The sequence below is a fragment of the Ischnura elegans genome, chromosome 12 (assembly GCF_921293095.1).
Source record: "Ischnura elegans chromosome 12, ioIscEleg1.1, whole genome shotgun sequence".
In the NCBI taxonomy this organism is placed as follows: Eukaryota; Metazoa; Arthropoda; class Insecta; order Odonata; family Coenagrionidae; genus Ischnura; species Ischnura elegans.
Genome location: NC_060257.1, coordinates 54,100,949 through 54,116,653, shown reverse-complemented (window position 1 = coordinate 54,116,653; position 15,705 = coordinate 54,100,949). Strand labels below are relative to the sequence as shown.

At 37.0% G+C, this 15,705-nt stretch overlaps 2 protein-coding genes across 2 annotated transcripts in view; one reads left to right on the top strand and one right to left on the bottom strand.

Annotated features, from left to right (window-relative positions):
- The window catches only part of LOC124168685 (transmembrane protease serine 9-like), a 161,333-nt gene extending 156,305 nt beyond the window's left edge, over positions 1-5,028 (bottom strand). Inside the window, exon 1 of the mRNA XM_046546952.1 lies at positions 5,013-5,028. The gene's annotated coding sequence lies outside the window, so the exon portion shown is untranslated. The remainder of the gene's footprint in view (positions 1-5,012) is intronic.
- Positions 580-14,404, top strand: LOC124168684 (trypsin-3-like). The gene is made up of 6 exons (XM_046546951.1): positions 580-640; positions 7,297-7,443; positions 8,207-8,295; positions 10,661-10,774; positions 12,205-12,354; positions 14,170-14,404. Exons 1-6 carry the CDS (start codon positions 580-582, stop codon positions 14,320-14,322), a joined length of 714 nt encoding a protein of 237 aa, XP_046402907.1. The 3' UTR covers positions 14,323-14,404.
- The last annotated feature ends 1,301 nt before the right edge of the window (positions 14,405-15,705 follow it).

The following is a 15,705-nucleotide window of genomic DNA, read 5'->3' as shown; positions in this document are numbered from 1 at the left end:
TGAAAAAATTGTATAAAACCGTGCAACAATTTTATACTACTTATACAGGTTGTATGCAACTTGTATACAAAGTATACAAATTGTATAAACTGTATTAAGTCACATGCTGTATACAGCATATACAATTTGCGTATAGCGTATACAATTTGTATACAAGTTGCGTATAGCGTATACAATTTGTATAACAGTAATTCAAAGAAGGTGCCAAAAACGTAAGTCCGAAAATCAACTGGGTCAGGGACCAAAACAATGTTCCACATTCAAGAATTCAATTGCTTCTAAAGATCATGAATCGCGTTTTAAACAAGATTCTTGGAGATCCATCAATGTAAGTCATTCATTGCCACTTGAAAATTTTCAAATTTCGGTTGGAGGGATTTCCCGGCATTGATGGATAGACTAGGGGAGAGATGGGATGGGCTATAGGGGTGGGTGGGCATTTGGGATATTCGTAGAATATTTTTGGACAACGGGCTTTTGTGTATGTAATAACTGAGGCACAGGTGTTATTAAATGATATTACAAAATAATATGAATAACTACTTAACCCTTTCGAGACGGTGGTGTTTTCGTCTTAGCATGACTGCTGTACTGAGCCTCAAGAGACTCTTCTATCTAGTGGCACGGAGCAGGAGCGCAGGTAGGAATGAAGGCTGGGGGGGGGGTTTAGGTGCAACTAATACCGGGGTGTGAGGGGGTATGGAATATCCACCAAGATAAGCGGTAGGTGCGAGATTAATAAATTGCGGAATTTTAAGATAAATGGTTCAAAATGGTGAGTTTTACGGCTTTCTGAGGGATTTTATATCAATCCTTACATTATACTATTAGTAATATCAATCCAATTAAGTGAAATGGATTAAAATTAAAAAAATTTGAGAATTTTGGGGGGGGGGGGGGGTATTATCCCCCAAACCGGGCACGGGACATATTTGGAGGACATTGGTTAAAAAGGTTTTCGCGGGTAGTCACATGCTTTCAGCTCCAACCTTTTTCGGCCCTCCCAGCGAGGACTTCGCATTATCTCGGACTCCGATGGTGTTTAAGCAGGGTCATCACGGACGCGGAGATATGACGACTACACTAGCAAGGTTGGTGTGCGCTAAAATGTTAATTTTTTGTATTACTTATTGTGATCAACTTCCAACTTAAAAATGAAAACTTTTCCTGCGAAAGCACATGCTAGGCTCAGGGCGAGCAGCAATGTGAGTGCAGATGTACTAAATAAGAACACCAAAAAAATATAATTGCCATATCTCTGTAACACTTATAATTCGCATTACTCCAAAGTTTTCTTCAAGTGCCTATACGTACTAAAAGAGGCACTCATAGTGCAAATTGCGCAATTACGAACATTTTACTGCAAAATATCGGAAAAAGTGGATCACATTGCACCTATCACGGCGCCGCGGACATTTTTGAAAACCATACGAGCGGAAACAAAGCGAAGGATTCATAAAAATTCAAGTACCGTGTACTACTCGTAGAAACGCGACAGGAAGGGTAATGAGGTATTGAACAATCGGAGAAGACCTCCACCTGATTTCCATCTGAGAAGTGACCGATTAGAACCGAGGAGTACAACCGCAGATATTGATACTGACATATAATGCATCTAATTGCTGCTGAGATTTTGAATTTTATAACAGGAGAGATAATGTCCCAAGTGAAGTGTGAATTCATTGGAGTATATTTTTCATCCTTTTTTCCTCCATTATTTTTGTTCACATTAATTTATATATCTATTTGATCCTTACAAATAAGCGAATTGTCATGTACTGTTTTCAATTAAAAATATTGGGGTTCAAATAAATTGGAAAGAAAGTGAGGTATCAAACTGCAGAAAATAAATGTTTTCTTTCCACTGGCTAGGGAAAAATAAAATGTTAGTTTTGTTTTACGAATTATGGAATTTACCTAGAAAAATTGTGTGTCGTCAATTTAATTTGTATTAATCATTTGCATGTGATTGAGAAAATGTTCAGTCGCAATTGACGCACTAAAACCTTTTAAAGTGATAATTGTTTAGGTATCAGTGTTCACCATAGATTTAATTCTGGGACGTTGTTGAGTGAACTTAAACGTATTTTTCGCCGTGTAGCATATTGAGCCCTGAAGGTCTTTTTTTAGAGTAGAGAGTAGGGAAAGGTGTAGATATAATGGTAAGTTGATAAAAAAAGGGTAAATTCAGATGTTCTCACAGGTAAAAGTTCTACAAGAAATGAGAATAGAGTGAAAGAAAGAAAAATCACCCTGTCATAATCAGCATTACCAATTAACAATAATACAGGTTATAACTTTAAGCATGAGGAACATCATTTGAATGATAATATCAAAAGCAGTCAAGGTTAAGGTGTGGTGAGACAATAAAATCTGCAGAACGATGAAGTAGGGATATAGAGCCTAAAAATAGTCTAATCGATAAGAGCGAATCGAAAACAGTCCCGAATCGCAATAATACTAGTTTTAAAGTAATAACCCTGGTATTAATAACCCTGGTGGTAATGGCCGTAGTTTAAGGACTTAATTTCCCGAATTCTACCATTTAATTCATAGGACGAAGTAAAATGTTATTATGGGAACAAATAGTTGACTAACAGATGAAGATTCAGACGGTAAAATCTTCCCAAAATCGTAAATTGTTCATCGAAATGATAGAATTAATTGAACTGGAGGCGGAGTATTTATAGCTGTAAATAATTCAATCGTCAATCAAGCGGAAACCATAACAGAGAGCAGCGTTTAATCTGTGTGGTGTTCAATTAAATATCTTAAATCTAAAAATATATTAGTAGCCAGTACTAAAGAGCACCAAACACAGATTTAACATCAAAGTTAGATTTTGAAACCCAAATAAGCAGCATAGCATCCCAGTATCCTGAAAGAAACTTGATTTTTGGTGAATATTTCGACGCACCTTCTATGGATTAGGAGACGTATAGCTTCATTCCTGGTGGGGGAGATTAATTGAATTGGAGAGGCGTCATTCCACATTTTTACATAAAATTCATTGTTTCAAATAGCATCCGCACCCAACAGAGGAGACAGTATTCTTGATTTAATAGCGACAAGTATACCTAATCAGGTAATAAACTTGAGAACCGCCGAAGGAATAAGTGACCATAGGGTAGTAACTGCAAAGGTTTCTCTAAATTCCACTGAAATGCTCAAGAAAGAACGTAAAGTTTTCCTTTTCAAGAGCTCATTCTGATGACTTTATGAGTCATCTGAAAAATGCTTTCCCCGCGTTATAACTGATTACTTTAACCTTAGATTATTGCAATTATAAAATTTTACGATTTCATTAGTAGCTTTCTTTACAGAAAAGCGTTAAAATATTATGTGAAAATAAATGAAGGTATTAGAGAACCTGATGATTTTGTGAAAAGGTCAATCTTAAGGTTATTATTGAGCCTTTTTTTTAAATTTCAGTGCAGCGTCAAGGAAAGCATTTTCTAGATATATGAGAGAACTTTACTACACTTTAGAATTTACAAGCTTTACACCTGATATTATCACTTTTCACAGTATTTTTTACTGCGAAATTCCAATTTTCATTAACTTTTACCTAGTTTTTAAAAGAGAGAATCGAGAAAAAATCTTTTTCGTGCATGCAGTTTCCTAAAATTTTCCGAAGAGGACTACCTTATTCCCCGGTAAGGAGTAAGGATTGCCCCACCATAAGCCCTTCTCAAGGGCTCCAAATCTACCCAGACCGCCCCTGGATTCGTCAAGCTTTCTTGGAAATATTTGTGGATGACATAGCGAGACAGAGGTTGTACTACGCATACGAAATGCCATACCATTTATATGTAACGTGTATATAAGATTCAGCGCAGAAATACTGTCTACGTTAAATTAATAGAATACAAAGAAATCCGCGCAGTTAAAAAATACTGCTAAATCCGTTAAGAAAGCGATGCACAAATTATCAGAAATAAATTAGAATTGAAGCCGTTAGAGATTCGAAGGCTACGCTATTGGCTTATATTGCTTGAGTAATTAAAAATAAATATCATTCAGTGTAACACAAAGAACATAAAAAGAGAATCTCTATGCCATTTCATGACCAATAAAAGTCATTAACGAAGAAAGATGTTTTGCCTAACGGAAAGGTGTAGTAATTAGTTTTTTCCCTAGTTAAAAAGGACTAAAATAGGTGATAGTCGGTACTTTGTACACGCATTTTAGGTTATCTGTTAATTACGGGTGGCATTTAGGGGGGCCGTGGGTCAAGGCGATTTTCACCCCATCTCATGTGGGGTACAGGGTCGTACTGGGAAATATCACAATATTTTTCCGCGATAAACAGTGCAAAATTGCGATCTAAGTAATCGAAAATAAAAGTGTTTAACTAATATTAAATAAAAATGATTAAATAAAATTGTAACGTGGTGACCTTAGTACTGTAGATCTTTCTCTCAGTACTGGCCGCTTCCAATAATTTTGTGTTATTTATTAAGAACTAACCGTTGATGCGAGAAATAGATGTTTTGTATCCCTTTAATGAATGAATTTTCCTTGTTTTCATTTATTTTTTTAGAGGCTAGTGCCATTTTGTTAAAAAAATAGCTAACTACGATTTTTTTAAAGACGGATGAAGTAATATGACGCCTGTAGCAAAAATTTTAATTAATTAAAAAAAAATAATTTTTATATCGTTTTTTTCATTTGTTTATTTAGAGGTTAGCACCACTAGGTTGAAAAATGGCAGGCAACGATTTTTCAAGAGACGGATGGCATAAAATTACGTAGGTACCAAAAATCGAAGGATTTTACGTGGCGTAATATTACACCCTCAGCACCCAAAGTGTTAATAAATCCAACGCAAATATGCATAATGTAACGTATTGATATGAAAATTTCCAGATGCCACCAATGTGAAGCAAACATTTAGGCCGTTTATTCAGTATTTCGTATTTAAATATTTACAGTAACAGTATTATGAGTCTATCAGGTGAAAGATACCTCAAGCATTGGCGTATTCATTGAGTTTAAATACTAAAACTTACCGAATATATCGTATGGGATGATTCTGGATCAGATGCGTCTGGTCTTCTCGATTCCGCTGTCCTGGTGAAAGTGACTTGGAAATGCTGTGGGCCTCTGCTTATATAGCATTGTGAGCTACCGTGGACCCACCAAAGAGGGGAAATCGGAAGACATCATCCCTCACGGATGTTAGTAACACCCATGTCTCACCCAGGCATCACCCATGTGTCACGTGTCCCATGATGATTTGCGCCAATAAATATTTTTTAAATGACCTCTAGAACGAGCATAATAATTTCGGATCACTCCGAAAGTGACCGGAAGAATAAGAGATATCCGATTCTCAATACTATAAAAACATTTTCTTCTATTTAGTAAACGGTGAAATCGTACTCCAATACAAGTTATTGATTGACGCAATAGATCTTTTTAAAAAAAAACAATCTTATTTTCAACAGGAAGTTTAGTTGTTTGAACACTTTTATATATCTCCCATTGCAGTATTTACGGTCTTTTAAGAAAAAACGTCGTATCATCGCTAAGATTGACGTGGGTGTTATCTTTTATTCTTCCGGTACTTTCGGAGTGATCCGAAATTATTATGCTCGTTCTAGAGGTCAATTTATATAAATAATTCCCGTGAAACTCGGAAATTAGGCATAATTAAAATCGGAAATTTGTCCTTCAGCGACGCGACCATACACTAATCGTATACATTGTATACAAATTGTATATGCTGTATACAGCATGTGACATAATACAGTTCATACAATTTGTATACTTTGTATACAAGTTGAATACAACCTTTATAAGTTGTATAGAATTTTTATACGGTTTAATACAATTTTTTCATAGGGGTAGCAGTACTGCCAGTGACATAACGGAACGCGCCCTGCCATCGCTTAGCAACTGTGAGGATGAATGCGACTACAGCGGTCATCGTATTGGCTGTTATAGCCAGCGCTTCGAGTGAGTACCTAAAAAAACATTTACTTGTAGATAGATGTGCAGACATTGAGAGCACCCATAACTCACACTTTACCGGTCGTGTTTTGTGTAATTTTTGTGTATTTGAGCGACGGATTTCTCTCGTAACCCATTTCCGGCAAGAAAAATGTCTGCTTGCGATTTTTGCAGGGCTGGGCAGTACTCAAATTATAAGTATTTTAAAATGCGTTTTTGAAATACATTTATAATTTTTACCTGATATTTCATATACACGACTCGGATGCATCTTGTATTTTCGACTTCAAATACACTTTTTTGGTATTTTTCTTTTATAAAATTTGAAACACGAAGAAGAATTATATATAAAACACGAAGTGCTTGACCATTAATAACGAAATGGTCGAAAGTATAAACAAAACATACAGTACAACGGCTAAAAAATAACTTTCGACCATTTCGTTATTTATGATAGGAGCACTTCGTGTTTTATATCATTCGTCTCAGCTTTTTTAGTACTTTAAAAATATGCTATTTAGATTGAGATTTTATGAGAAAGTAAAAGATGTTAATAATTCTATTAGAGGTGCTAGTTGACTTCGTCGGGGGGAGGAAAGGGACGGGCGAACGGACCTGCCAGCTACCTGTGTCGTTCCTGTACAGTTAATTTGTCGGTCCTTTCCTACCCTCCTTTGCTCGCGGCTCTGGTATTTCGCGGACCCGTGCGCCAACTTACGGTGTACACAGTATAAACTAATTTTAACACTTTTCATAATCGAAAAAATAATTTGTTAAAGAAATATTTGGTAAATTCATGATTTTTCTACATTTTGATTTCTTCTATGAAGGAATCTAACTGTGCTTTTATATTTCGGGGGGGTGTCCGGACCCCGCGTATCCCCCCTGGCTACGCCACTGGGTGCAACACTATGGCAGTCAACAGTGCAACAACGATAGGTGACAAGGCTGCGACGGGTACCGCAGCAGAGTCAACCTGGCTGTGGAACAGGCAGGCTGGCCCTGCTTGTCAACATTATTCGTCTCAGTGGCGTAACTATGGGGGGGTGAGGGAATAGATCCCCCCCGAAAAGCCTCAGATAAATAACAAATAATATTTAAAGCTATTGTCTAATTTTGACACCTAAAAACTGCATCTGCTTTAAGTTCAATCTTTAAAAGCCAAAGTGATGTTAATTGTATTTCCAGGCATGTCATTTTTCAAAACGTTTGCCAGATTTTGCCCGTCGGGGAGGGGGTCGCCAACTCAGGACATCCCATCCCCCCCAAGGCATATTCCTAGTAACCCCACTTATTCATCTCACTCTTTTATCAACATCATTCGTCTTATTCTTTACCAAGGCTTCCGAGTGCTCAATGGGCGACCGCCACTTGACAGGAGAATCGTTGGTGGGGAGGATGCAGCCCCCGGAGAGTTCCCTTACCAGGTAAGGAATGAGATCAAGGGAACACCTAGGATCAAAACTTGGGGGGGGGTGGCAAACCATGGTTGGTCAAGTTATAGGCAAGATTTAAGCATGGAAAAGGTGAATGAAATCGACATTTTAAGAAAACTGTAACAGCTCCATATTAGTTTTTAAAATGATTTGGTTGAAAAAACATTATTTTCCTTAAAAACATATGCAATTTTTGTTTCTGGGGAGGGCAGCTGCCCCCTCCTGCCCCTCGCTGGGTACGCCCACGACTAAGATCATCATTATCATCACTGGTCAACGATCCTAAGATTGGTTTTACGCAGCTCTACACTCAATTCTACTAATAGCTATGATCGGTTTAGAATATTTTTATGACCGGCATTGTCGTGCAATTTCGGAAGGTTTTGAGTTTTGGTTATATGACCTAGTTTTGGTTTTATGGCCAAAAGTGGAAACCATCCACAGAGCCATTGGTACATTGAGGGAGGTTCCGACCCTGTCCCCCCCTCCTCCGGAAATATAAAAACACAATAACTTCTTGAGAACTTATTATATATTAACAAAATATTTTATAAAATGGAGTTTTTTTCCGATTGTAAAAAGTGTTTAAATTAGTTTAAAACACTCTACTAAGTTCCCTGATATTCAAAAGTTTTCCCACGAACTCCCCTGGTTCAACCCTGGTTTAAGATTCCCGCCCCGAAGAATATTCCTGGCTGCGTCACTGCGGAAGCCCTGCCGTTTTTTTTATTTAATTTATTTAAATCTGCATGTTTAAACCATATTTTCTCCATGTATTTGACCTCGTGTCCAATTTCTCCTGTTCCATCTTTCAGCTCTCCTTGAGAATAGGCGGATATCACATCTGTGGTGCATCCATCTTGAGCGAAGACTGGGCCGTGACTGCCGCACACTGCCTTCTCTAGTGAGTATCAACGAGAGACAGAAACTCCTATCCAATGGCCGTGACGTAGGTATCACGTCATAGGCGCAAAAAAATACTGTGTTGCTTTGCTGGAACGGAAGAATTCGCAGCAGTGACCATGGGCGTTCCCAGCGGGGGTCAGGAGGGGTCAGCTGCCCCCCCTTAATAAAAAAACAATTCCATTTGCCATTTTTATGTAAGATAAGTTAAGGCTAGTATTTAAGATAACTAAGATCATAGTCTATAATCACATTTTACACTGATTCTTGCGGAAAAAAATTACGTGACACTTGCCCCCTCTCCCCAATGTGAGATGGAGTGAGAATCGGCTGAACACCCTCCCCAAAAGACTCACCTAATTAATGAATGCCGTCTAAACCGTTGTGAAGTCGAGAACTGTTGAGCGTTTTGCCCAATCTTCGTTATTTACGCAGCGAAATTTTTTCGGCTCCAGCCAAGCGCAGAAAGATCAGTTCGTCACCATCACAATTGTTATGCAGTGTTGCATGTTGCAGGATAACTACACTTTCCGAGCAATTGCCTAGGTTTTTCAACGCACGAACAAGATCTCGGATTGCGTCTAGTTCGTATATTGAGAACTTGCTGTGCCTGCCTTCTTTACCTTTTTTCCTGACTATTGGCGGCTGGACAGGAGAGAGCTAGTAGCCAATAGCATATTCAATCCTTGCTCCTTTAGAGAAACATGCTTTATGTATCAGTGGCGCAGTGATGGGTATTTTTTGGGGATAAACCCCCCTCCCCAGAACTCAGTGAAATTTTTAAATTTAATACATTTTACTGAATTGGATAAATTTAACTTATACAATGGTGTAAGAATAAAATATTCCTCAGAAAGCCGTTAAACTCAAAATTTTGAGCTATTTATCTTAATAATTTCTGGGGGAGGGCACCCGCACCTCCCTTATTGCATATCCCCCAGTATTTGCTTCTCCTAAATCCCCCCCTAGCCTTAATTCCTAGCTCCGCACCTGCTATATACAGGATGTGATGAATTATTTCCTTACTTCTACGCTTTTACTGTCAGGTGTAAGGAGATTCTTCTTTTTGTAGAAAGCCCTCTTTGCCTGCACTATTCTACTGATGATTTATATCTTTCTGCTTCCTTTGTTGGTATCTCGGCTTCTTAAATCCAATGGATCCTTCCATCTGGTGGATCATAAAATGGACTATTACTTTTCCCTTAATTTTTCACTCTTCATTACCATAGATTAAAATAATAGTGAACCACCCACGTTCTTCCTAACTGGCATTTTTTTCTTTGAACATAAAAGGTACAGGATAACTATAGTGCCTGAATGGAATCCTTCATGCAATTGTGGGCAATAATTACCTTTCAGTGTGGGTCACTATAGCCTGCAGCTCATGGCTGGTTCTCTTGACGTTGACGAGGGGGACATTTATGATGTAAGTAAATTCAGTGTACACCCCAATTTTGATCCAGCCACCATAGACTGGGATATGGCTGTACTCAAGGTAATTTTTTGTTTCTCTATAGCTATATGGGTTAAATATATTTATTAAAATATGTTACTATAAGACCACTAATTTTTTGTTTATTTTGCTTTTTGTTAGTTGTATTTCCATATTTAATAATAGTGTTTTAGTACACATAGACGAATCTAGGGGGGGCTCGTACCCCCCTTCCTGACCCTTTAAAAATATGCGAGATTTTTAATACGGTCCCATTATCATTGCGTTCATTTTGTATTACAAGGTATACTTGTGCCCCCCCAGAAGAAAATCCTGGATCTGCCCCTCTTAGTACAAACTGCTATTTTTTACTTTAAAACATATGCTGACGAATTTTTTAAAATAATTTCCTGAATATTTTTTAAAACTTTAATCTTTAAGTATAAAGATTTTCGAAATTTTAATAATTTTGTCGTGAATATTTTGGATATTGCAATAATTTATATTTAATTGTATTTTATTAATGTATATTTTATTGTATTAGGGTATTAGTTTATATTCGTACAAAAGCGTTTCTGAGTTGATTTGGTGGAAGTTCAATATATCCATGGTGAAGATCACAATTGATAATTTTCCACATTTTTTAATTCAACACTCAACAACCGACCATGGTTTCAACTTGTAGTGTCATTTTCACTTTGAAATGACACTATGTGATGAATCCATGGTACGTTGTTGAGTTTTGGAGTTAAAAAGTGTGGAAATTACCATTTGTGTTCTTTCATCATGAGTTAATTTATGTTGTTGTAATTTTGAATATTTTATAAATTTATGAATAATTTTTTCATTATATTAACACAAAATTTTTGTTTTTTTTTCTCAAGGGGTACAGCCTCAGAGGCATTAATAAATCTCATTTAATATCATATTACAGGTCTCAACACCTTTTGTCTTCAGTTGTACAGTGTCTCCTATTGCATTGCCTGCAGAAGGAGAGGAGCTGGATGCTGGGACAATGGTGGTGATAAGTGGATGGGGTTACTTATCGGTATGTGAACAAGTGCAGTCTATTCAGGTTGGTTGGAGGGTGATCACTTAGGGCCCCCTCAACACTCCCATCTTTCATGAAGCATATATAAAAAAGTTTAATAAAAAAACACTCAGATTACTTGAACTGAAGGATTTCTTTTTGCTATAATAAAATTCAAAATTTTTATCGGTTGGTTTATTTATAACATACTCAGTGTAAAAATATCATATAAAAAATAAATGAAATAAAGGTGTCTGAAGAATCAATGGCGCAGCGAAGGCGGGTTCTGGGGGGTCCGGACCCACCTCCAAAATACACAAACACAATTATTTTCTCTCATAAAAAAAACAAAATATTGAAAAATCATTAATTTACAAAATATTTCTTTAACAAATAAAGTTTTTTTGGATAGTGAAAAATGTTAAAATTAGTTTAAAACTCATAACTTAATGCACTATTTTCCAAAAATTTTCCCCCTTACCTGAACGAAATTCCTGGCTACGCCTCTGAGAAGATTAAAGGTAATCGTGATGCTATTTTGAAATAGTTATTCCAATAGATTATTTTTGAGTTTTTCTTAGATTTCAGTGCATTTTCAGGGAACAAAGTCACTAAATAGATAGTAGAAACATAATTCATTGTTAAACCTTATAAGCTGTTAAGTTCTCAATTTAATCAAATTTTTTTCTTACAAAATTGCGATTTTTTATTGACTTTTATTTAGTATTTATGAGTCAGGATAGCATCAAAAATTCTCCACTCCCCACTCACCCCAGACCACCCCTGAATCTGAATATTTCTAAGTTTCAGTGCACAGTGCCCTGAGAAACCCATGCTTACAGGGGCGGATCCAGGATTTTTTTGTGGGAGGGGCACAAGGAAGGCCGTATCCAGGATTTTGTCCTTGGTGGGGCACGAGAATACCTCGTAATACAAAACGAACGCAATGATAATGGGACCGTATTAAAAATCTTGCATATTTTTGAGGATCTGGGGGGGGGGGGCACGTGCCCCCATGCCCACCCCCCCCTGGATCCGCCTATGCATGCTTATATGTACTTCTGAATTCCTATCCTCTGTAGGTACCCCTACTTATAATAACTATTTCTGTTCCATGGCACACCACCATAGAGAAATTAAATAAGTTTTCATCATTAGTTTAAAGTTTGATTAAAAAATTACAATATATTTTTCAAGCATTAGTATTTTCAATGGTTGTTCGCAATTTGAACCCATGAATGCCAAATTTCAATATGTATTTTTAGCAAACTTTTAGCAAACAAATATTTTAACATAGTCAAGATTTTAAAACTTTAGATGAAGGTAAATTTTGATGAGGTTTGGTACCATTACAATGTTGAAGATGATAACTTCAGTTTTTAATAATTCTTCAATGTTGGTTTATACATGCTCTCTTAAAATAATGATGAACAATTCCATTTCCTCAGGAAGAAGGCCCTAACGCTAAATTCCTTCAGAAGGTTACAGTCCCTGTATATGACCAGAATGAGTGTGTTCTGGCTTACAAAACGTCCAACGGGATTACAGATCAAATGTTCTGTGCTGGAGTGAAAGAAGGAGGCAAGGATGCTTGTCAGGTAAATTGAATTTACATACTTTATATCTTCTATAGTAATAAATGATATATTTATTTCACTGGCTAAAGCCTTTACAACATATCGATACCTTCACGGCACAAAGGGTCAGCAATCGCCTACCAAATCAAATCCGCTCATCTAGGAGCCCAATAATAATACCGTGGCAGAGAATTGGAGGTGAGCGTTTATGCTCCGGCTACTGCCAGCTGAGAGCATTCGTATTGTTGGGCTCCTAGATGAGCCGATTTGTTTCAGTGGGCGATCATTGAGCATTTTTGCAGTGAAGGAATTGATATTACAAATAAAATGAAATTCTTCATCATCCAATGTACAACATTAGATGTCATTAACACCCTGTGCTGAAATGACAAGTCTAGCTCATCGTGAAGATAGGCGCTAAGATATTTACTAAATACAATAAATATTACTTATATCGAATTTCAGGGGACCATCATTCCATTTTGTTATAAACGGGATTTTGTTAAATGCATAGTGAAGGATTTTTCCGTACGCAGCACAGTATTGCCGGCTAACATTCCATAACACGTCTTTATTGTAGCAATAGATTCGTAATGATAAGGAACAATGCACCACTTGTAATTTTTCCTTATTTCACCCATGCTCTCCTTTAAACGCAACGTTTCTCTTCCAAACCTGCAGTTACTGGGCTTGGATCTTGGACTCCTACTGAACTATGACGTCACGGCCAAAGATAGTGGGGGCGGTATTTTTTAGCCCGCGTAACTCGGGAGACTTTTGGGAGTCATTTTCTAGTGTATAAACTGAATTTTAAGCGGGAAAAAGTATATTGCGGTACTAAGTGTTTACTGTAGTATATCAGCATACTGTTTATAAAAAGTATGCAATTTCCCTATTGTATTAAATGTCAACATTGAAGCTTTTGGAAGTACATAAACATGTAGGCACTAAGAAATTGGCTAAATACAATAAATCTTACTTATATCGAATTTCAGGGGATCATTATTCCATTTTGTAATAAACGAGATTTTGTTAAATGCATAATGAAGGATTTTGCCGTACGCATCACAGTATTGCCGGCTAACATTCCATAAATCGTCTTTTATTGTAGCAATAGATTCGTAATGATTAACTATTGTCCCACCTTTTCCATTAAACAGCAGTAAAGGGAAGAATTTTAAGATTTACAGTAGAACTATGAGGTGATAGCCACATGTGATAACAACCGGTGATAAGGTAAGGAACGGTTAAGTATCAATGGTGGCCTTAATGTCTTTTTAAAAGAGGAAATAATTCCTCGAGGGACCAAAGAATAGTTCGTAATAGCAGGGATTTTTTGTCATCCGAACTCAAAACATGCAGGGAAATTAACATAGGCTATCGTAGCAAAGTCCAAGAGACCAGTAACTACCCTCAGTATAGGCGAGATTTCTTTACATGCGTGATCCTTATAAGCATGTTTTGCTGTACGTATTTAGAATTATTGTACCCAGCGGACACTTACTCTCAAGAAGCTTTATTCCACCATTATCATGAATGCACACACTCACCAGAAGGGAATACATGCATCAAAACAAGGACAAAAAAAACAACGTAATAATATAAGCATAATGGCGGGGGATATTCAGATACATAATCATTACATTTGAGATTATAATTCAAATTTTTTCATGGTCACTATTATCCTTACCACAATAATCTAATTACCTAGATTGGTCTGGTCCACATGTATTAGCTAGCAATAGTCATGAGGGTATTCCATACTTGGAGATATTTTATAGAGATTTAAAATGATTTTTGGTGAATGGATAAATCATTCTCTCAATTCCCTCACAGCGTGATAGTGGTGGACCTGTGGTCACCGATGATAAGCTGTACGGCATTGTATCCTGGGGGCTAGGTTGCGGAGGAAGAGGATACCCAGGAGTTTACGCCAAAGTATCGTCAATGAAGGCATTCATAGCCAAGGAAACTGGCTTGATGAAGTGATGGAGAGTATTGGCTGATTTGCCTATATACATGTATGACCATTAGCTATATTTTGTAAATTTGCATGTTCTGAAAACTTTTGTTTTCAATAAATAATACAAATAGGGCGGTTTCCTATATTTTTAATTGCCTAAATCGAAGGATTATTACTCCTGGAGTATGTAATGTATTCTATTTGATTTTTAAATGACGATATCTATTTTTCACGATTAAATGAAGAGTGAAAATTTTCAAGCACCCAAAAATGCGACGGCTAAGCATGAATGCTGGGGATACTCCGTGTGATGTCGTTCTGGTTCCTGCTGCCGCAAGTTAGGTGACCTTGGAGCGAGGCTTTGAGTGCTGATACGACGCAGGATGCTAGCAGGTAGCAGAAATCCCTGCTAGCTGGTACCAGAAATCCCTGCTAGCTGGTAGCACTTGGCTTAAATAAGGATTATTAATGCTCTATCAAACAAAGGAAACCTTCCAACCATAGGCAATTTTAATAAGTGATTATGCAGAGATGTTTCTCTGAGTTCTGTGCCTCATGCATGCATTGGTAATCAAAGATGATGTGAATCTCCTGACTACTCGTATAGCATCTGGGGCCCGTGTGACGTCAGGTGGAGTGGCATCGCATGGGCGCCAATCTGGCCTTTTTCAGGGTTACGAATCGCAATCAATGCCTTTCATTTTTGTTGATAAAGTAAACTATCCTATTGTTTATAATTTAGGTTAAATGAATGAAGGACGTTTCTTTTCACATATAAATAAAGGACAGGATAGGGAAAGCAACTTTGCTTATCAATTGGCTTCTGATGCTTCCCAGTTGGCTTGCATTGTGGCTACTAGCTACTCAATTGCTTTCTGATCCCTTTCCATTGGACCTAGAATTATGTATTTTGAGGAGTAAATGTGACTATTTTGCCATCCGATTGCTTTCCGATTTCTTTCCCATAGAATTAGAATTATTTCAAATAATGTTGCCGTCCAACTGCTTTCTGTTTCTTTTTCGAAGGACTTTTTGTTAGAGGCTTTCTAAAGGACTATGGAGAATTAAATACTACTCTGCCAACCCATTCCAATTTAAGAAGAATATATTTTAGATAAAATGTATGCATTGGAAAAAGAGGTGAAACAGATGTACGAACATGGCAGTATGTATTTTATGTAATTCAAGCTTTATTATGTTTGAAAGGCTCCTTGCAAAGCTATGAAGCCATGAAAGCACTTTACAAAGCAGATAATAATTAGATTTTCCATCATTATTAATCAATTACAATCAATCTAGATCAATTACATCCGTTCTGGTGGGTTGCAGAGGCTTTAGATTCCCAAAGATTTCTTCATAAATATGATTCTTCTCCACAAAAAATATTGTGTGAAACAAAACTAAACCCT

Excerpts from the sequence above, each read along its gene's own strand:
- LOC124168684 (XM_046546951.1), top strand. The coding sequence starts at position 580 with ATGACTGCTGTACTGAGCCTCAAGAGACTCTTCTATCTAGTGGCACGG. Across the intron at positions 641-7,296 it reads GGCACGGAGCAGGAGCGCAG|GCTTCCGAGTGCTCAATGGG; the intron begins GTAGGAATGAAG and ends TTCTTTACCAAG. Across the intron at positions 10,775-12,204 it reads GTGGATGGGGTTACTTATCG|GAAGAAGGCCCTAACGCTAA; the intron begins GTATGTGAACAA and ends CCATTTCCTCAG.